Source organism: Vanessa atalanta, chromosome 18, assembly GCF_905147765.1.
Source record: "Vanessa atalanta chromosome 18, ilVanAtal1.2, whole genome shotgun sequence".
Classification (NCBI taxonomy): domain Eukaryota; kingdom Metazoa; phylum Arthropoda; class Insecta; order Lepidoptera; family Nymphalidae; genus Vanessa; species Vanessa atalanta.
The window spans coordinates 5981483-6005575 of NC_061888.1; the positions used below are offsets into that span (position 1 = coordinate 5981483).

Below are 24093 nucleotides of genomic sequence, written 5' to 3' on the forward strand. Positions count from 1 at the left end.
TTGTATTTATTTTAATAATTTGTAATAAATCTAAAGCTACTGAAAAATTTATCAATTATAATCGGCCTTTCAATTAAATCAATTGAAATGTAAAATAGTAATTATTTACTGTTTCATAAATAAGTTTAAAGTTATTATCAATTTAATTATTATAACATTAGTAATGTTTGAAATTATTTTTTCTTCAAATAAACGTACTGGCATTGAAGTAGTATGTCTGATATCGTTTTGTCAATGTTTCCTCAGAAAGCATCAGAATAGACTGTATTATCTCTTACAGCTGTAAACTAAAGATAGTTCCTTTCATTCCAATCTTGAAACAAAAGGCTTTCAATTAATCATAAAATCTTACATACGAAAAGTACTAAATAATTAAAACCAACTATTCAGTAGTTTTCGAATAAGTCCGCAAAAACTATAAATATTATACAAACGTTTAAATTAATTTAGACCATTTTATAGAGAAAAAAAGAATTAGTATATGTAACGATGATAAGTTTGGTTTTAAAATAATCAAATTGTTACACAGGCATACTCATACAAAGTTTTAGATATTAAAGCTTCAGACAACACGCTATATAAACCTCACTTTAAATGAGTACTTATATATTTTTTGTAAAAGTACAGGCAATTCAAAACTGTTTACATCATAAAAACTCGGTCGGTCCAAGCTGGTTAATAGAGTATGAGCTGGGGAGTCGCCTAATTGTTTAACTGGCCCCAGGATTAGGTTAGCTGTTCATTATTGCGCTTTCAGGATTTCCCTTAAGGCCACGTGCATAACTCACGTAGGCGATTAGCCTCGATGCATTAAACACACTTAGAACTGTGGGTACAGTCAGCAAAATATTTAAATTAGAAAGAAAAGTACACTTGGAAAGAAAATGAATTTCTTTATTATTAAATACGTATAAAAGCTAAGTAAATAAATGCTTAGATTTATGTTTTTATTACACTAAATTGTTAATTTTTTTTATAAATTCCAAGATGTTGCCGTTGCTGACGCTACAGACAAATTCATGGAGTTATAAAGCAAAAAGTCAATAACTTACTTAAAAAAAACAGAGGAGCAGTGGCCGCTCGGTTAATCGACCCATTTATAAAAAGACCAAAGTTTATTTAAGTCAAGTTGATGGATACAAATTGGAAAACCCTCTCAGGCACGTAAAAGCACAGTTTTAATACGAGAAAAGAATTTGCATCGTTTTTAACTGCAAACTTTGATTCAAGCGATGACATTCAACTGACATTTTAATTAAGGTATGATCTGATGGATTTAATAAGAGTGATTAATACTGTTGGTCGTTATGTCCTTTTATTTTTTGTAATATTATATTTCTCGTAGGTAGTTAGGCTGGGTAGGTTGTATTCACCACGCATATTCTACCTACAATCAGCAATAACATTTGTATTGCTGTGCTTCAGTGGCTAGTGATCAAGTGTAGCCAACACAAGGGACATATTTGTTTTATATGTTTAGGCGGTGAATTATTTATGAGTGAATGATTAGTATAATAATATATTGAGCAAGTTGTCTGTTGATGTCATGTAACGTTCCTTTAACGTCCCGTGCGTAGGTATGGGTTCAATTTTGAATTATTTCTATACATCTATTCACATATAAATGCGCGCCCTACAACGCTAAACTATCGCCGTGTATTTGTAATAACAACGCTTATGCTTACAAATTATAAAAATTTAATATATCACTGATTATCGATACGGGCCGATGAAGCTATCGTTCATCTTGCTTGCCCAGTGCTGGTTCAATTTCGTTGCAGTCCTAATAATTTTTAACTTTAATTTGAATATGCATCATTTTTATATAATGGACGTTTAAATGGCACGTTGGCATTGGATTTCAAGCTCAGCGTGTCGAGCTGGATTCCACGCGTGTAGAGCCGTGGTTTTAGCTAATAGATATTATAATGATGTTTTGTGTTTTTACTGTAGTGTTGCAAAATAAAGAGCTTATCGCTGAAACAATACTTGAGAGAATGACAATTCATGTAAGCGTGGAAAGAAATTGCCTGTTAATGTGCCGCTGCTGGGCTAAGGCCTCCTCTCCCTTTGAGAGGAAGTGTTTGGAGCGTACTCCACCACGCTGTTCCAATGCGGTTTGGTGGCATGTGGCAGAATTGAAATTGAACACTTGCAGGTTTTCTCACGATGTTTTCCATCACCACTAAAGACGAGGTGAATTATAAACAGTTGAGCTTGCCTGAGTTTGAACCGGCCACCTCGGCTTTTTACAATAAAATAAACAAAGACAAAACAATTGCGAACCTATTTTTCGACTGCTTTTCAAGGAATTTAGTTTTTTGTTTTAATTCTAAACTTTTTTCATAACTATTTTTCGTAACTCATGATATCGTTTACAGAAGTCGATGATGGAATTGCGACCACTGGGCGAACACCAGTCTATATAATAGTTTACAATACATACGATTATTAATCAATTATTACATTGTTCTGAATAATTTTATCCCAATTAACCTTTAAATAAATTTCAAGTTATTTCGCATATATGTGTATGACTAAGCCATTAACGTCAGTGGAGAATTTACTTTCGTTGTCATAGGAATAGTAATAATCCATTGGCAATTAATCAAAGCATTATATGTCGTTATTATTGCCAGAATCGGACTCGACGTATTATATGAAATTTAATGATTATTATCTAATAATGATTAAATATAAATTATTATGATAATGATGAAGAGCTTAGATAGCTCAGTTATTGTAATAAGTTAATCTTAGCCGAAGATTGCGGATTCAAACCCAGGCACTGATTTTTATGTGGTCTATTTTGTTTATAGTTCATTAAACATATATAATTTAGTATCGGATGAGAATAAGCTAAACTTACCCTTCCAGCTAAACAATGGGACATTTTAACTCAGGTTCAACAAAGGTAAGGTAAAGGTAAAATAAGTAATGTAAAACATTACTTGACCGCAAAAGTAAGCAAGTTGAAATTGATGAGAAAGAGCTAATTAATTTTCGCCCAGTTAATTGTAATTGCAATTCAATAAGTAAATGTTGCCAGAATTGTTACTACGTCGCGATAACTTAATATTGCTGAGAATATAATTTTTGGTATCTTCATTATTACTTTGAAAATTAGAAAAAAAATCTAATTCTTTGTTCAAATTTAATTGTAATTAAGAAAAGGTTATATATATTCAAAAAGTTTATATATGAAAAAAAAAAACAAAACACATTTTAATTTTTATTATTATCCATTTACATTATTTACAACGCATTTATCACAATTTTCACAGTCAATACATAAAAATTACTCTTAAAATTATTTAATACAAATTTTGCTATGAAACTGTTTTTTCTATACACAACTCTCCGGCCCTGGTATTTCTTCGGCTATTTGATGTTCTCTTCTACTTAACGTGGATGTACTTATCGCGACTGGCTTGCTCGCAACAGTACTCGTTGACGATATAGACTGTGAAACGAACATAATATTATATTACTCTGTGGTAGCTTAGTACGTACCTAACAATACTTTTGAAGGGGGCCAGTGTTGCACAAAAGTAATTATTTAGGAGGTAATGACCACTTTCCATCGAATGGTTCATTTTTTACATAATTTATAAAGTATAATAGGCTCTTGGTAGTTTAAATAGCATAATTAAATTTTGTGCAGAAAGAGGTTTTATTAAAGGTTACATTTTACAAGCCATGTACATCGATATGATGACGTCAAAGCATAAAATTCATACAAGCTAAGGCAAAAATTAAAAGACAAAAATAGGAATTTATTTTAAAAAAACGTACAGTTTTTTCCGATATGCTAACTTGCCGTTCGGACGCGCGGGTTGCTCGCTCGCACCACTCGTCACTCGTATGAAGAGTCCCATTTTTGACAGCCTCCACCCCACACTTCAGGCTTGGAGGGCTCCCGTCTAAAATCGTATTGATATTTTTATATTTTTTACCTTTACATCGGCAAATGCATTTTCAGTTAACGAAGTCCGCTGGAAACGTTTTTTTTTTTTTATAAACGAATAGCGACCACTTCTATTTTACACGAAAGATGTTTTATTTCTGAAGGGTCATATTTTGACAGCTTCCGTACTTCCCGATCACGATCACGATGACCCTTATCTGGAATAACATTGATGTTTTCCTCACATCCATAAAAAAAAAAAACGTTTGCAGCTCACTAAAAGTTGTTTCGGAAACACACTGCTATAAATTGAACGGGCCATTAGTTTAAAAAATGCAAAAATATAAAGTACGCAAAAGTAATAGAGGTTTTGCGAGATATCCTTTTTCGCGGTTAATTGGTTTGACAGACAGCCAACAGATATGAATCTACATTTTACACACATACGCCAAACACATATCCAGAAAAAGAGCCATCGTACGTATGTTGTATTGTCTCGATGGTCCATAAGAATGCCGATTCTAAGCTAATAAGTTCGAATCCCAAGAAACCAGTCGTTTCAATAAAAAAAGTTACGTTACTTTGTCAAAAAGTTCTTAAACAAAGAATCACTAGTGAATTTAACTTGTCTTATTATTTTATAATTCCATGTTACGTAATGACGTGCTAAAACATCGTAATGTCACCTGGTAACTTGCCTGTCAAATTATGCAGCTGTTTCCCTAGAAAACCTAAAAAAATATATATAAAAACATATAAATATATACACGATACATTTATATTTTTTTTTTTTTCATATATTTTTTTTTATATATTTATTAAAAATATTTAATTCTTAAATCTCGAATACAGACTATCTCTAAAATAATTGAAAATTAAAAACATATATTTTAAGATACTATAACTAAGATAAAAGTTAAGATCCAAATCCGTTGCTTAGTACAAAGTTTAATTGTTTCATAGAATGCAATCAAGTATAAGGCTAACCAGGTGGCGGATTTAAAATATCTGGCTGTGCTTGTTTAGGCGGCTTCAACGTGTAGGCAACGACATATTGTCCATCCCCGGAATTTAATTGGAGTTCAGGCGAATGTTGTTTACTTGCCGAGCGTGCTCTATAAACAAAAATTCAATATGTACGAACAGAAAGTAACGAAAACATTAAAGCGTTTATTTTATATATACCAACTATATTTCAAGGAATATTATATGGTTAAATTTTAAAGTGGGTCAATTTGGAATTAATCCTTAAAAATGTGATCATGTTTTAATTTATAATATTAATAATATTTTAACTGATTTTAATATGAAAAATATAAATTAAGGAAAATTATAAATAATATTTATTATGCAGCTTTATATGGAATACAAAACCTCATTATCTGAATGTTATAATGACAAAATGTATTCAATTTAATATATGACATAATTTCCAAGTAAAACTCTATATTCAACATAAAATCATCGACTCTGATACACGTCTGACGGTATTGTTTTTTTATTAAGTTATTCCTCAAATTTGTGAGTTTATTTCTATCAATTTATTTATTAATTTCTTACATTTATATATATGTAACATATATACTATTTTATGTATGTCAATAATCAACAAGTACAATCAGCCATGTCTCGTGTCAGTTTCCACAGAGTAGAAAAAGAGAAAAATAATCACAGCGGATTTTCAATTATTTTATGCTGATTTATCTTAACGTACGTAACGTTTATATTTAATATTTTAACAAGCTTTTATTTAACCTTATCTGTTGTTGAGTATGGGTTACATCGTTCAAGTGAATTTTAAGCCACTTCCACACTATCAATTATGCTCGCATTATTGCTGTTAATATATCAAATAAAATGTTGTATATATTGTAATACCTACTTAATTTTATTTTATATATATATATATATAGTTGATTAAATAAAAACTTGTATTCAAAATGTTTCTTTAATAACTTAACAACAAATGATATAATTACGGATACAAAGATTATTTACTGTAAAGCGATGAGTCAAGACTTAAGTTACATTTCTTTTTTAAATAATATCTAAACTAAACATGTTTCTAAATTCTGAGAAAGTGTTAAATTTATAATACCTTTTTCTTCTCAGAAAGACTCCGGCTAATAACGCGACGCAGGTACAAAGAGCCATTGTGAGTACGATCGACCAAAACGCTCCGCTCGACATCCCCGCCATTAGATTCTGACTTCCATCTAAAAAAGAAAATTCTATTTAGTTACAAGCACTAATTTATTTAACCCGTGTATAAAGTAAATTAATTTAAGTATACTCTTTTAATACTTTATAGTTCTTCCGGTTCGGTAGAACTGGTTTAAAATTTGCAAGATTTAACACTTACTAACAGATTAAATAAAAGTTTGCTAAAAACGAGTCTTTAAATTTGACTTTTTTTTGTAGTGGTAAGCATTATGCTATAAGGAATTGTATACGATTCCTAGACAATGTATGTAACTCCTAAAATCGCACGGAAATGTGTAAAATATATTAGACACAATAGCAATCGGAAATGTAAAACATTACTTTAATATTTTTTTTAGCATTAGCAGCCCGTAAATGTCCCACTGCTGGGATAAAGGCCTCCTCTCCCTTTGAGGAGAAGGTTTGGAGCATATTCCACCACGCTGCTCCAATGCGGGTTGGCGGAATACACATGTGGCAGAATTTCGTTGAAATTAGACACATGCAGGTTTCCTCACGATGTTTTCCTTCACCGCCGAGCACGAGATGAATTATTAACACAAATTAAGCACATGAAAATTCAGTGGTGCCTGCCTGGGTTTGAACCCGAAATCATCGGTTAAGATGCACGCGTTCTAACCACTGGGCCTGGACTTTAATATTGTGACATTTATAATTACTTAAACAACAGACTGATTAAAGGATGGTTTGACTTTATAAGAATAATATAAGTCGATTTTGTGGTAAAAACAATTTAAAAGTTACTAGATAGTTGATTTGCGAAGCTTGAATTATTAAGATAAAATGAAGATTATTATATTTTACGATATGATTTTTACGAGCTAACTAATTAGCGCAATTGTCTTACGAGAAATTAATGAAGCAGATGTAAAAGCCTCAGCTACTAATGGAAAACCTATGCCCTGTGATTTAGTTAATTACTTGTCTACCTACGTCAAACCAGTATTAGTTAAAAATGAAAATTCCTTGTCATATAACTCTGCAACACGCAAATACAAAATAAAATCACATACGACTAAGCGTGCACCACTTTTTACATCATATAAGTGTTTTTCATGTGGCCAAACGGGCCACAAACAAGCCGTTTTTCCGACGAATAAAAAGTCGACAGTAAACAATAACGATGTAAAACCGAATACAAAAATAACTTGTGCGTATTTTAAGAAACTCGGTCATCATATCACGTTCCGATCAGAGAAAAAGTCACGTTAATTTTTGTTCTTTGCCTAAATTAAATAATTCTAGGGATGTAATGGTTGGATTTATCGGTAGGTTGATATCCTCATAGACAGCGGCGCTTTAGACGTGTCACTTATTTCGTCCTCCGTGGTTAGTCACTTAGCATGCGCTATGAAGCTGATTTATTGTGAATTAAAGGTGTCGGACAAGGCATCACTCGAGTGTTAACTTGTTACTCTCTTTATTGAATTTGAAGAAATCACTCTTGAAGTTGATTTATTGGTTGTGCCTAGTGAGAGTATGAACGCAACTATTAAAATTGGTATCGATGTCCGTGTCCGTGAAGGCGTAACGCACGTGCGTACAAAATATTTTCAGCATTCATCTTATGTAAAAGGTGTGTTAAAGATTATGAGATTCTTCATGAAATTTTAAAACAATATTCGAAATTTATGATTGTTGGAACTGCTACTTCTACAGTAACTACAGTATGCACATTCGCTTGAACAGTGATACGCCTGTATATTTTAGACCTTATAAATTGTCAATTAATGAAAAACTAGAAGTCCGAGAAATAATACAAGACCTTTTATCAAAAGACATAATTCGTGAATCCGATTCTGCGTATGTCAGCTCAATTCTATTAATAAAGAAAAAAGACGGAACGGATCGAATGTGTGTCGACAATACCTAACTGCGCTGAAAATATTTTAGTGACTATTATCATGGAACAACTGCAAGGATATATACCGAATAGTTAATTAAATAAAAAAGCTGAAAATATTTTAGTGACCATTATCCTGGAAGGAAAACAAATGAAAAGAGATGTACCGAATATTTAATTTTAATGAAATCAACTCTTAATATCCAGTTCGTAAATTTAAACATAGGACCGTTAAATAATAAACCTTATCGTACTAAAAGAAGAAATACAACTAAATGGAGATATATCGAAATTAATTTAATAAAAAACAACTGATACGGTCCAGTCTGAAGAAAAAACAGGACCTCTAAATCTGCAAGCTAACAAGTCGTCCAATATTGTTATCTGACAAACGATATTAAATAAAAAGAGCAATAAAAACGCATTCATTTTTAACAGATACGATTACCCGACACTTAGTCGTCCAATTGTTTCGTATTGACAATAAAGTTTCCTGTTTTCAACATCTATCTAACTTCTCTTGGTATCGCTTTACCAACCTACCATTCGCTTGAATGTATTCAATTTCCTCTTTAGTCTTCCATTCAGATATTAAATGCATGCTTTAATCAATTACGAGCAAGACAGGACGGGGCAAGATGAGGGAAAAGGCGCAATGGAATAAAAATAAAGCGTGAACCCCAAACAACAAGAAAAGAACACTTTCCTTCTTGCTTTCGCAAAATATTTAAAATATTTTTAATATATATTTGTGAAACTTAAAATTGGCACTTAATATTTATCTTTAAATATTTCGATTTAAATATAACATGATGTAAGGGCGTTAGTCGTTGCTCATTTAACGCGACAATGCAAACGTTAGCAATTCATTGTAGTAATAATTTTCCTGAATGCGTAGATGTAGCCAATTATATTATTATAAAATATAACGGGCTACATCCCACGTTATTTTATTATAATATAACTGGCAACACCTGCATTTTTTTAATAAAAAAAACGATTCATCTTTTTATATCGATATTGATTATTAAAATTATGCAATTTATGAATTAAATAATTAACATCAACAACCAAAGCCGAGATGGCCCAGTGGTTAGAACGCGTGCATCTTAACCGATGTTTTCGGGTTCAAGCCCAGGCAGGCACCATTGAATTCTCATGTGCTTAATTTGTGTTTATAATTAATCTCATTCTCGGCGGTGAAGGAAAACATCGTGAGGACACTGCATGTGTCTAATTTCAACGAAATTCTGCCACATGTGTATTCGGCTAACCCGCATGGGAGCAGCGTGGTGGAATGTGCTCCAAACCTTATCCTCAAAAAGAGGAGAAGCCTTAGCCCAGCAGTGGGAGATTTACAGGCTGCTAATGTAAAAAAATTAACATCAACAATTAGTTAAATTAATTTTTAACAATTCAATTAAATAAAGTATTTATTAAAGGCAATAAATTCATGTATTTAAGTATCTTATAGGGAGATAGATATTAACGCCTACTAAAAATCACGTGATATCGATTGATTGATCAATTATAAATGTGCACTGATTTAATAGAACTAGTTATTTTAAAATAATCAATTTTCATTTCAACGTTCATATCTATAGTAGTTTGTCTATGAAATTAATTCTGACAAGCCACCCATCCAGGTTTTGGACGCGGGTCGCTTATTAATAAAAAAAAATAATATGATATAAATATAATTCATACGATTAGAACTTACAAAAAAATATATGTAAAAAATTTAGTATTGGACCATTAGAGCCGGTTATGGCAACCAACACATTCAACCTCTTTGTAATATTAGTGTAGATTAAATCGACTTGAAATTGATGTCCTTATTATAATTTCAGTGTAATAATTTACTATTTGAAATAAAACAAAAGTTCATAACACATTGAATTCAGAACCATAAAGCCATAACTACCGCAACCAATCAATTCAAATGTATACTTTAATGTAATATTAATTTTATATGATGATATAATTTATTATATGATGCAAAAAAAAACTCTTTAGCCACAATTGAAACTTTATTGTATTATACAAATTAATATAAAGCAAATGTTCGGCACCTCGTTGCATTTTCAATTATTAATTTAAAACGATCATAATTATAAATAGGAATTCAAATAACAACGTGAAAACATTTATGAATTCGTATAAAATATATTATTCAACGATATTTATATCGTTATATTTTAGTTTTATAAATAACGTTTGCATTTAATCATCAATTAAAAGCGAAAATTTAATTGAATTTAATTAAGTTAATATAATATAAAACAGTCAAAATTTGAATTTTTGAATATTATTTTTTATGATATCGATAGGCAGGCCACCTGATGATAAGTGGTCACCACCGCCCATAGATAATGGCGTTGTAAGAAATATCAACCATTCCTTACATCAACAATTCCTTACATCGCCACCAACATTGGGAACTAAGACGTTACGTCCCCTGTGCCTGTAGTTACACTGGCTCACTCACCCTTCAAACCAGAACAATATTGAGTACTGCTGTTTGGCGGTAGAATATCTGATGAGTGGATGGTACCTACCCAGACGGGATTGCACAAAGCCCTACCACCAAGCATATATTATTTCAATAGTATTTGAACACATCATTTTCGTAAATGATAGAAAAAATAATAAGTTTTTTGCTTAATTCTTCATAATTATAATAAAGCATGAATCGAATTCGAATTAAAGAAGTTAAAAGCATATCATAAATGGTTTAGACTCCTAACAATAACGATATCAACCAGAGAAGGATTACTTTCCAGCTATAAGCCTTTTCCTGTCACGGCACACGAGTATTGGTGTACTCGATGTTTCTTATAAAATAAAATAAAACTTTAATCCGATAAGCCTTTGATAACCATCCGTAAGAATCACAACATTAATACGAAAATAACAACAAATAACTTAATAGTAATGATGAAATTTCTCTTTACAAGGAAAAAAATGGATGACACAGCACGATAAAAGAATGAACGAAATGAACGAATGTGAACAGTGTACCTGTCCTCCTTTCTGGATCCTGATAAGAGAGTGCTTGTATGACAATTCTTTCGGAGGCGCCTTTGTCATTCTTCGAGTGCACAGTGAGACGTAAAGCGTTGCCGCTCGTCCACAGTACTTCTACGGGGACCAGGAACACAGCTACTCCATCTATTTACAAAAAATAATTAACTTTTTAATGCCGAGGTTCTCATCTTCTTGTGTTTAAACGAAAAACGAAAAATGCTTATAACATAGTAAACTAAATTACTGGTTATTATGTTATAAACATTTTTCACATCTATATAATCTACTTTTTTATGCATCTATATAATATTTAGCAATGTTAATTTTTAGTTTATGAATTCTCTATAAACAAACATTTTAGATGAAATTTACTCGTAATTAACTTGGATTGGTTGTGGGATTAATTTGCAAAGATATGTTTTAACAGATATGTATTATCCGTCTGATTTGTGAAGGAGCCTTATTGTTCTAGTAGCTTATAAACTTAATGTAGGCAAGAGTTAATCCATCTTCCACCAGAATGGCAACCGTGATTGAAACGTTTAGGAAAAAATTATCATCAGAATCGCCCAAAAAAAAACTTAAAGACAGACATCAATACGTACATACAATTTGACAAGTTTAAGTTCTAGGTGGTATATATTTCGAAAATACGAACATATTTGGTAGGACTCATGATATCAGTATTGTAATTTTTACATAAAAAAATAGGTAGTACAATTATTAATTTCAAACGCAATTCAAGCCACCGGTTCAATTCGGTTAATGAGCCTAATAAGGGGGGCGTAAAATAGATCTGCATTAAATACTACATATAGCATCCCTTAAGTAATTTAAATATAAGGATATATTATTTTATCGCATTCCATATTTTCATCAAAGTATATAGTTATTTTATGGTATTAAGTCTGTCACAGTAACTTTAGAACGAATATTTGCGGAAAATAATAAAGAATTAATTCAAGACAGACAGACGCCCCTTACCGTATATGTGTGTAGTGTTTACATGTTTGAAGATTGGGGATTCAATTTAGGTTTCGAGCAAATATTTGATTCCATAAGTAACATGTTTATTAAGGTACGAACGTTTTGTGTTATTGTTGACAAAACATACAGTATTCTGAATTGTTTGCACGGAATTATTTGGATTTCCAAAATTAGAGTATATTTAAAGTCGTAGTTTCATTTGTAATGTCACCTTACTATGTTTAAAATAACTTTTAATATATTAACAAAAAGAAGAACCCATTGAAAATTAAATGACAAGATATATTTAATTTTTAAAAATCCAATCGTAAGCAATAGAAGAAGAGAAGAGTCAGAGAGAGAGAGAGAGGGGATGAAACGTAAAATTTCTAACAGTTGACTCTACCGTAAGCCGCGTAAAAACTTCATACCACAAATGTATATATATATGAGTAACTTGTTTCTCGACACGGTGTTGCCTGTGTGTGAAGGGGAGGGCAGGTGTTAGTTACCCTATGTTATTTTCTGAACCGCCATCATCTATGTCAATTTTATGATCAGTTAGGTAGTAGCAGAGAAAACGTAGTACGATAATAATAATGTTTTTTTTTTTTTTAACAAATTCACTTCTTCTAATAATCTTGACTTAAATCTTGAAAATATTATTTTCGAAGGCATCGAATGTATATTTAGAAACAATACAAAACATTTATAAGGAAACAGTCAAACTAATTTTCCCTGCGATTATAGGTAAAAACGTGTATTTCAGACGACATTTCTCTTATCATAACAGGACTTATAGATGACACATTTTATCAAATGAATACGAAAAAGTCTGTCGAGTAAATATAACTTCTTTACTTTTAAATGAATTCTTTACTTTTAAATCGATAGAAACTATTGTAATTCTTTAAAACGAATACAAAAAGCAATTATTTAAAATAGCAAGCAAAGCATTAATAATGTTAACCATATCAAGCACTATTTATTTTTACGTTTATCTGTAATATATTCAAAATTGTATTCGTGACCCATAATTCACGTTAATAAATATAGTTTAAATATATATTAGAAGAGGTAAGATCTTGTCATTAATATTACTTGGAACGTAAAGTTTTCTAGTTTTACTTGGTGATAGGGCTTTGTGCAAGCCCGTCTGTGTAAGTACAACCTACTCAACATAAATATATTCAACCGCCTTTCATCAACACTTAGTATTGTGATCCAGTGTGTTCCAGGTTGAAGGGTGAGCGAGCCAGTGTATCTACAAGCAAAGGGACTTAACGTCTTAACTCCCAATGTTGTTGTGCATTAGCGATGTAAGTAATGGTTAATATTTTTTAAGGCGCGAATGTCTATGTGTGGTGGTGAATACTTACCATCAGGTGATCCTACGCCTGAAACCTCTTTGGTGTCAGAAGTCTAGTCTGACGTTGGTGGTTGGTGCATGACGTTAGAAACTATCATGTAATAACTAAATAAATAAATTCTAAGTCACTATTTACTTACTTGTTTCGTTAGCTGTTACATTGAATCTTACGATTCCAGTCTTAGGGTCCAAGGCTTCGAGGACCACCAGTTGTGGGAGACCCCCATCATAACCAGCAACGCATCTCACGACGAAATAGTCGTTCGCTTCTTCTTTGATGGACTCGTCGATCCAGTTGGAATCATTGGCAGTTGCTACAGTACAGTTTCTTGGTGGTGACGGACGCGCTGTTAAGGATACAAGTTATTTAAGCCAAGTTTTGTTATCAATCATGCTTTTAAAGGTTGAATTATCCGCGTTAAAATCGAGGTGCCTTATTGCCTCAAACCTATCACAGATATTCTATAATTGATTTATGTCCGGTTACTATATTCGAGTAACGATTCATAGTACGATGGTAAACAGTTTTACGAGGCGTTTTTTAAAAGCGTCAAATCAAAATCAAAATATACTTTATTCAAGTAGGCATTTACAATGACTTTTGAATCGTCATTTAACAAACTATTTAAAGTAAAGCTACCACCGGTTCGGAATGTAGATTCTACCGAGAAGAACCAGCAAGAAACTCAGTAGTAACACTTTTTCAATATCTAAAAATACAGTCATGTTAGTTAGTTCCGTCCAAATAAGAAACGTCCATAAGTTACCCTCGTAACTTAATTGTTAGTTTTATAATTGTTTCTCTTCCTAATTAATAAGTAAATACCCACGTTTTAGTAATAATAATTAAGATATCAAATCAAAATAAAATCACAAACAAATCAAACAAGTTTACGTGACGTAAAAAAATTTAGGAAAAAATTTTGACGGATCGTTACTGGTAATTCTAAAATCATATATATATAGGAATCAATTTTTAGAAATCATTAGAAAATCGTTCCTAATTACCATTATTAGTTGGCAATAAAATAATATGCAATATAAAGAACCCTATTTAACCCGTATTTCAACTTGACTCTAATGAACTTTTTTGCACTTCGAAGGGCTAATATAGAACTTGAAAGACCTCTCTTATTTACCTGCCGGTATAATTTGAAAGACACAAGGCTGAGCTTGTTGACCGACGGTGTTTGTTCCCCGGCACGTCAGCGCTCCGTAGTCTCTTTCGCTGGCAGGCGTGTAACGAAGCTCGCTCGTACTGCCATTCAATGTACCTTATGTATTTAAATAAATTGTTTAATTTTATATGAAACATTTGAATTATACAATAATTGAATTTTTCGAAATATCATATCGTTGCAATTAGACACATGCAGGTTTCCTCACGATGTTTTCCTTCACCGCCGAGCACGAGATGAATTATAAACACAAATTAAGCACATGAAAATTCAGTGGTTCCCGGCTTGGTTTGAACCCGAAATCATCGGTTAAGATGCACGCGTTCTAACCACTGGGCCATCTCGGCTCGATAAATATAAATATATATATATATATATATATATATATATAATTAACATATTAACACTAAAGATCTAAGAGTACGCTAATCACAATTAACCCAATGTTCAATGCGCATTCCGATCGACCTATTTTCGATGGTACCGAGATTGATACCAGACGGATAATTGTCAATCATAGTTGCGTATTATTTTCCAAAAACATTAATGACAACGGTTTATCATAAATTAAAGATTATTAAACCAAATTTATAAAACAACGCTTAAAACACATTTCAACGTGTTATTTTACGTTCACGCCAATCAGTGCGACGTGTTTGCATTAAAAACGCCAATTGGCTAATAAAAGTAAATTTTATCACTTCATGAAATAGGTAAATAAATTAATATATCGTAAATTTATCGTGAATATATTACTACTAAACAAATGCCAGTATTTAATAAAAAAAAATCACAATTTAAACGTCATTATGCTTATTTCGTTATTGTATGTTGTTTAGTTAGCGAAATTTCTTCCGACGTATAAAGTTTTCCTTGCGATATTTTCCTCACGGTGATATCGCAAGGAAAACCTCCTTCCTTTCTTCACGGTGCTTTCTTTCCACGAAAAAATAGTGAGCATAATTTTACTTTTTTTCACCCGCATGCCGTCCACTGCTTGACGAAAGTCTCCCATAGAACGCCCATCATCCCGATCTTAGGCAGACCGCATCCATTCCGTACCAGGTAACTAGTCCCCTTAGCAAAAGGGCTTCCTACACTACGTTTGCCTTAGCGTGGTCTCTACTCTGGCACTTGGAGCATAAATCGAAACTAAAATCTTCGTGTTCAGGTGTTCAGTCTAATTAGTAAATTATTATTACTTGTTCTGTATCTACATACAAACATCCGAATTACCTACATTTCCCGGTAGAGCGAGTAACGCGTAGGATGCGAATAAAATAAATCAAAAGACCATATCTTTATAATCAATTCGATCGTATCATATTCGATGCAAAGTTTATTATACCATTATAACATGATGTTTATATACTAGCTAATCGTTCCGGCTTCGCACGAGTATAATAAGGATTTCCATAAAACGACTATATCAACGAAGAAATATAAAAAGAATAAAATCTATTTTTTTTTAGGGCTGGACCTTTACTTATTTGTGCAAAACCACAAAAGTTTAATCGTAATAACTTAGTATAGAAAACACATAATATATATTTAAAAAGATATATTTATTAAGAAAGAAACAAATATTGCTACCTACGATAAACTTACCATATCTCGCTGGTGAAACATTAAAACTCTCCCCACTATTATTGAATTGCCAAAGAAACGAGACGTCAGAGGGGTCTGCCTGCACTGAACATCGGACGTGTAGCGATTCATCCAGCGCCGCCCCAACTACCTGAGGCGACGACATACCACAAACTGGTGCATCTAAAAAATACTCATGATTACTATTCAGTCTATTGACTAACTCATTCACAATGTACTACAATTTTGTAAAAGTCTCAAATAGAATACATAATTATGTTATATTTATAATAAAAGCCACGATGGTCAAGTGAATAAAATACGTGAATCTTTATTGTACATAACGGGCTCAAATTCGGTCAAGCACCGATGTTCCACGTGCTTAGTTAATGTTAATATTTATCGTGTTAAGTGGAAAACAAGTGCTATAAGGAAACCAGCACTATAACAATTTATTGTACTTTTCTATACTAATGACGTCCCTCAAGTATAGAAAATAAGAATGTTATTTCAGTCATACGAAAAGAAATGCAGCCATTATTAATAACATTCTTTGTCTCTCTTCTGGAGTAATCACAATAACGAGAGAAAATTAAAAAAATAAATAAACGAATTACTATAGATACGATCGGAGTTAAAACTTATTGCTTAGATTTTTTTTCATCGAAATATTTTTAATCTGTTACACGTTAAAACAACATAAATTTTAAGTACATATTTAGTCTACGAACATTGTATATGACATTAAAACCATAGAGCACAGCAAGCAAGAAATTAAACAGTAAATAAACAATCCAACCAATATATATTTATTGTATAATTTACTTCGACCCTTTATTTATACTTCAACGATAAAGCCAGTTCAGCAATTCCAATACGTGAATGCAAGTACATTCACCTCGGTAAGATATAACATGCACCAACAACACGATGCGGAACGTATCCGTGGGATTCGAAAGGAAATTTATTCCGGGTTTTCGAATTTAAACAAAGCTCTATGAATTAAATTGGTACCGCATAACAACAGATTGCTAAGGTTCCCGCAGAATCGTAGTAATATTAGGCAATAATTTTGATGATTTACTACTGGCACCGCCTTCCTCAGAGGCAATTACTATGCGGTCGGTCCGCAGCGGAAGGAAGCGGGTACGTCGATCCCGACCGCAATCATTTGAATACCTACTCGTAGACACATCGGTATTTATAACGCATACATACCATACATAATAATTCATGCCATATCATGACATTTTATTGTTACATGTCGTATTCGCTTCGTTATGGTATGTTAATTAGGTGCGTGGTGATTACAAGGGGTATGTTTTATGAGATAACGATTAAAGAGGAAAATGTAAATCAAGCGTAAAGCGACAATTGCTTCATTCCCGTATATAAATGTCTTTGCTGAAAAAAATAAATTTGCATTATATTCGATAGGAGTTAACCGAGCCGTAGGTTGATATTAAAGCCGTAAATACAAATACGACGGTTATTCTACAATTTCAGTAATAGAGTTGTTTACATAGATTGAAATAAATGCTACAAGTTTATTATTCTGTTAGAGCAGTGCGTGGAATATTTTTGAAAATATCGTTCAATTTCGAATACAGAATAAATAAATGAATTTATCCTTCAAATAAAATCAAATGTGTATTTGATTAGTTGTGATCAACTAAAATAATTGTATAGTTTTGGTAAAGGCAAAAGTCAAATGATACCTTCGGGGTTTGATTAAAATAGTTCCTTTATTGTTACAAATTCGCTCTCCAGATCGAAATTATACAATAAAGTGTACTTATTCATCATATATATAGAAGTTCGGTGGTTCTAAATTGAAGTAACTTTTGCTTCAATGAGTGCTATTAAACCACCTAACTATGTCTGTATTTCTACTCGATTTACAGTAAAAGTACAGTAACAGCTTGTAAATTTTCCACTGCTGGGCTAAGGCCTTCTTTCCCTTTGAGGAGAACGTTTTTGGATCATATTCCACCACGCTGCACCAATGTGGGTTGACAATATGAATATAAACACAAATTAAGCACATGAAAATTCAGAGGTGCTTGCTTGGGTTTGAACCCGCAATCATCGGTTAAGATGCACGCTTTCTAACCATCTCGGCTCAACTTCTTAATTTAATTAAATAAAATACTAATAGAAATAATACTAATACGTTTCTTTTTTATATTTTAAATAATTTGTGCTGATAATAAATATTTAGCCTTAGGTCATAATGGCCTACAGCATCACTTATTAATATTGCTACGTAAGTGTTTAATTAAACAAAGGTTCCTCTCTTTTTGTCATTATTGATTTCGTATTCGAAAGAAGAAGACAGCCCTTTTACTATCCCTATCACCTAACCAACAGTTTTAGGAAAAGTCTTCTACTAAAATTAGCAAAAGTATGGAATTAATATTGTCTGCCACTGAATTAAATGGTGTATAAAAAATCCGAGATCATTTTATATTCGTGCAGAATCAACCTGAAATAGAAGAAAATATACTCACATTGTACACGGAGCCGGACACTTTCACTGGAAGTCTCTCCCCTAGCATTTGCAGCTCTACAGGAGTAATGTCCGGCTTCCTGTCTCGTCACTTTCTGCAGTACAAGCGATCTCGTACTTAAAATGATGCCAGACGTCATGTTCTGTGTAACTGGTCTATCCTACGATAAAAGCGACGAATTTAATCTTATTTCATGTAATATTCTGATTTTTACAAAAGAGGATATCTTTACTTTTTCTAGGTCAGGAAAATACCACTCGATGTCAACCATCGCAATTGGCACTATAGGAAATGTTAACCATCTCTTGTTTACTATATCGTAGCAATTTACGACTAGCGCTGATGCGACCCTGTTGATACGACACGTCTTAACTGAGAGTCGTAAGTTCAAATCCAGGCAAATATAGCTTGTCTGGAATTTGCAAGCCATAAACAAACTTTATTTTTCACAAGAGACTTTCACGGCAATTGGATATATACGAGTTGTTTTACTATTTGAAGTTAAGGAAAATGTCGTAAAAGAAATCTGAGGAATATACACCCATAAAAGGCAGAGTGGTGCATTAAGCTTCATAACATTTCCTTGTTTAAAAAAAGGTCTCGGTCGAGCAATGGAATAGAAACAGGCCGTGAGAAGACTGAGAATATTTGTAACACTACTACAGATTAATATCTCTACCAAACCATTTGCGAGATAAAAAAATATTACAAATTGTTTGTTCTCTCCAATGCCATTATCAAGATAAATCTTGTGATCGATATCTTCTATATGATTTACGCTTATAACATTAGCGGGAAATACAATAAATTAGTAAAGATAAATATCTATAGGAACGGAACCATTATTGGAATTGCTCTGTGTAATCGATTATCACTTACATTATGATACCACGATATCCTGTGTTCCCTGGGGTTGGCACGCACATTACATTCGAAGTACACGTCATCGCCTTCTTTGATGTCGTGAGGGTTGAGAGTGCTTCCAAGGGTCAATGTCAATAACGGACTGTCTGGAGGACAATTAATTAAATTATTTAAATTTTTAACAGCAGAGATTTAGAAAATTTAATTTTGTTGACTACTAAAAAGCTTAATTTTATTATTTAGATGTCAATTGAATTTCAAGTGCAAAGTTTTAAATAATATACCAAAGCGATTTATAGACATTTTTTAGAATTTCATTGTAATTTTAACAGATATTTTTATATAAATTTAAATATTAAAGTTGGACAAAATAATCACAAATATTAAAAAAAAAGGACAAGTTCAACACGATCAAGAAATTTAATATAATATTTCGTTCTTAAATTAATTTCTTTAAATGTTAAAATTCAACGAACAGAACGATCAATATCAATAAATTTGAATCATTTAAATCTTCAACTTTATTACTCTAATCATAAGGATCAACTGTCCTATGTATCGGACCGTTAAACGTTACGCTTTGGTGACTATGACAATTACGCGCCATACCACGTTTGCCGTCCTTCTCTTTGATCAAACCGATTGCAGCTCGTGATCCGTATAAATTGAATCTTATATTGCATACTACACCACAATTTTCTAGTTGACTAACATCAAATATTCGAAATAAAAATCAATCATATTATTGGTTTCGAACATTTCGTATGTTTTTAAGTTTAAGGCTCAATAGCTTTAGTTAAATGCTTAAACCCTTAATAGTTATTTAAAGTAGCTCTTTAGATTTGTATTTAATAGATGCTACTCACATTAAAATAGCACTGGCAATCAGTGAATTATATTCGCAAAGTAAATTTTAAATTCTCAAGCATCAAGCATTAATCTGCTAAGACTTTAATTTTTGCTTGATTACTTATAAATAAAAGTGGGTATAATTAATCATCTGATGTCATCTGTTGCTTTAGCGATAAGATTCATTTTTTACTACATTATTTTTATTATCTATATACATAATATACTTTTCTTATGTTGTAATAAAATATATATCATATAATCGTATTTAATATTCGTAAAAAATTACAAAAGTCGTTTTAATACATAAAGTCAACTTTATAAATCTATATAGTATAAAAATCGTACTAACATACGACATTTAGTTTAACTTGATCGTCTATTGTTTTTTCAGGTAAAGCAGTATTCGCAGCGACACACTTCACCGTGACACCGTGGTCCTCCGGAGCCGGATTGAAGATCAGCGTACTCACCGTCCAAGTTTCATTCGAGTGGTCACTTACCTGCAAATTGTAAAACGGGTGAGACTCTTTGAAACTCTAGCCACGATAGTTACCACAAAATCTTTGAAAGTTTATTCGAATATTTTATATATTGTCCTAGCATCTTGTTTTCACTTAGTACAAGTACTATAATTTCATTAGGACGTAATTACAAGATAATAACATAAATTAACAAAACATACTACTTTGTTAAACGATACGAACGATGTCATAATTACTATTAGTCAACTGAAGACTTTTTTTAATAGAAAAATAATGCTATCATTTTCTACGATGAAATTAAATTTAATCATGAAATAATAGTATGTTCAATGTTCATTACGCAATATAGCGTCGAAATAAATAGTAAAATGAATCTTACTTTTTCCTTTTCAAAGCTTCGATTGTCCTTGAACCAAGTAATTTGCGCTGGAGGTCGGCTACCTTCAGCGACGCATCGCAATGTTGCTGCCGCGCCAGCGAGTAGTTGCATCGGTCGACTTACCAAAGAAACTGATAACGGAGGCACTATAGAAAAAAATTAACATTTAAGAATTTCATTTCATCTCTTAGCTCTTTCTCTCTGGTACAGACGAAATTTATAAAATGATTGCACATATTACCTGAAGCAGAGACTGCGCTAAGATTTCCTGTTTTTGCCAATGGACCATCCATTGACAAGAACAGAAAATCTTAAACGAATATTGCTGTTAAATCCAAGCATGCACCACTGAATTATCATTTGCTTCTTTCGTGCTTAAAATTCATCTACGTGACGTTGAACGAAAAAATCACAAGAAAACTTGCAAGTCATTTAAAATTGGAACAATATGCTGGCGTAAAATCCTGTCACGAGTAGGAAGGAAGAAGGAAGCCTTAGCCTAGTAGACGTAATTCTCCCACACTTTGTGATTTACGTATTAGTGCTCCTCGCTAGTAATTCACTTTAATACATAAGGTATAATAAACAGGACGTTAATATAACAACGTTAAGCAAAGAGAATAATGTTTCCATCTGCTTCGATGAGGACTAATATTTAAATGGATAATTTTTTCATTTCTTTGATATCTGATGTATGCGCGTTTTCATTCATGCCTAGATTTTGTTTAATTATAAAAAAATCTCGGCTCTTCTCACTCATTTTGTTAAATAATTAACAACATTAATAGCCTGTAAATTTCTCGGTGACGGGTTAAGGCCTCATCTCCCTTTGAAGAGAAGGTTAGGAGCATATTCCACAACGCTGCTCTAATGCGGGTTGGTGGATACACATATGGCAGAGTTTAGTTGAAATTAGACACATGCATGTTTCCTCACGATGTTTTCCGTCACCGCCGAGCACGAGATGAATTATAAACACAAATTAGGCACATGGAATTTCAGTGATGCTTGCCTGTGTTTGAACCCGTAATCATCGGTTAAGATGCACGCGTAATAATCACTGAGCCATCTCGGCTCTTGGCTCTCGGCTACATAATTAACATTTACTAATAACTAATTTTGGATATTGCATAATATCAGTTAGTTACAATTAGTTCACACTTCACAAATATTCGATAACAGACGAGTATTACGTTACCAAAATAGGTATTATACAAGTTCTATCTAAAACTACAACTTCGTTAACGTGCTATGTTAATAATGACAATATACTGCAAATAATTTTTTTTTTCTATACATACACTTAGGTTACTTGAAATATCGGATATTTAAAGACGTATTCTTTGAATCCTTGACGCTATTTACACGTGAATGAAAAAGGATTTCATATTTATATTTACTTAAAATAACCCTGATGTCTGTTTAGCTCTAAGCCACTTAACTTATTAATAATAAATATTAAATTACTTTAGGATCATTATTGTTGTAGCGTTAAGGTGGAAATTTACATGAGCAATCTTTCAGTTATAAAATTCTTTGCGAAATATGTGAAATTAATACAACTATCAGATAAAAAGACATTGATTCTCAGATTATAAAACAAATGGCAGATATTATAGTGAAGCAACAAAAGCGAATACAAAATCAAAACCGAATACAAATTTCAAATTTGTTTATACCTGAATAATTACTCAAATTAACGTTATAACAAAAAGACGTATCATTTCGCACTACCAGGAATTTGCTCTCGCTTTTGATTGTTTATTTGATTCGTTGCTTCACTATGCTCTACCTGCCTTTGTATAATCTGTAGTAGTAGTAATAGGAATTCCAAATATTTCAGCTAAAATACAACTAAATAATTAAGAGAAGCTATTATTTAACTTAACAACAAAAATAACAAACCTAAAAAATAAAATGATTAAAATCAAATTTTTGTCAAATGTTTTTCTCACTATTACAAATATTCTCAAAGCTAATAGCTATATGAATTTCGTTGATAACCTGAATTTTATAACAGTTATTACGTTTTTGTTAAATCAAATGAATTCTGAACGATATAGCGATGAAAAATTTGAAGCTACGAGCTCCATATCTAGCTTTATTGAACTAAATGCTATTGTTATGCACGTTTTATTCGAAACAATTTTTAATTGCTCCCGTTTGAATCAGCCTCCAACACAATGGACCCAATCCGCTTGGTACAGAAAGGTCCCACCTAAAAATATTTTCAAAAAAATAAATAGGATTTTACAAGTTGCAAAATTACTCTTGATATGAGTTAAATATCAGCTTATTAATGTCCCATAGCTGGGCTAAGGCTTCTTGTCCTTTTGAGAATATTTTGGGTCTTAATCAGGACAAGATTAATTAATTATAAAAACAAATTTAGTACAAAAAGATTCAGTGGTGCTTGCCCAATTATGATTATTAATTACCAAACAAAATTTCACATAATGTTTACTTAATAGATTTTTACTGGCCATTTATCTTATTGTCAATCTATTTTTCATAAAAAAATCCTAAAAGAAAAGGAAAACTTTGCTCCAAAGAGGTTTTGAGGAGAATTGTGGTTTTGACCTTTGCTCGCAATAGGTTATATATTTTACTTACGTTTTGTTGTAACGCAAAAATTACTATGATATAAGTGCTCGATTAAAAAACATTTTACGAGATAACATGTTTTAAAATAAATAATTTGCGCTTGTATGTTATTGTATATTATGATATGATTTTTAAATAAACCTTCTAATAAAAATGTTAAAAACTTAGAAGTTTTATTAATAAACAAAATTCACAATAATTAAGAAATTAATGTAAGTTCAAAGAAAATGAGCAATGAAACTATGTATTACAAGTTTCGAGACTAAATTATGAATATTACATAGGTATGCCTTAGGTAGGCA

General features: G+C 32.0%; 1 protein-coding gene across 1 annotated transcript in view; it reads right to left on the reverse strand.

Annotated features, from left to right (window-relative positions):
- Nucleotides 1-3346: 3346 nt before the first annotated feature.
- LOC125071153 (neural cell adhesion molecule 1-like) overlaps nucleotides 3347-24093 on the reverse strand; it is a 136971-nt gene continuing 116224 nt past the window's right edge. Inside the window, exons 6-17 of the mRNA XM_047681247.1 lie at nucleotides 21188-21333; nucleotides 20676-20826; nucleotides 19490-19620; nucleotides 18611-18770; nucleotides 16122-16283; nucleotides 14475-14609; nucleotides 13476-13682; nucleotides 10995-11144; nucleotides 6006-6123; nucleotides 4895-5022; nucleotides 3796-3923; nucleotides 3347-3463 (exon numbers count right to left, since the gene is read on the reverse strand). Of these exons, the coding sequence (XP_047537203.1) occupies nucleotides 3347-3463; nucleotides 3796-3923; nucleotides 4895-5022; nucleotides 6006-6123; nucleotides 10995-11144; nucleotides 13476-13682; nucleotides 14475-14609; nucleotides 16122-16283; nucleotides 18611-18770; nucleotides 19490-19620; nucleotides 20676-20826; nucleotides 21188-21333 (1733 nt within the window). The remainder of the gene's footprint in view (nucleotides 3464-3795; nucleotides 3924-4894; nucleotides 5023-6005; nucleotides 6124-10994; nucleotides 11145-13475; nucleotides 13683-14474; nucleotides 14610-16121; nucleotides 16284-18610; nucleotides 18771-19489; nucleotides 19621-20675; nucleotides 20827-21187; nucleotides 21334-24093) is intronic.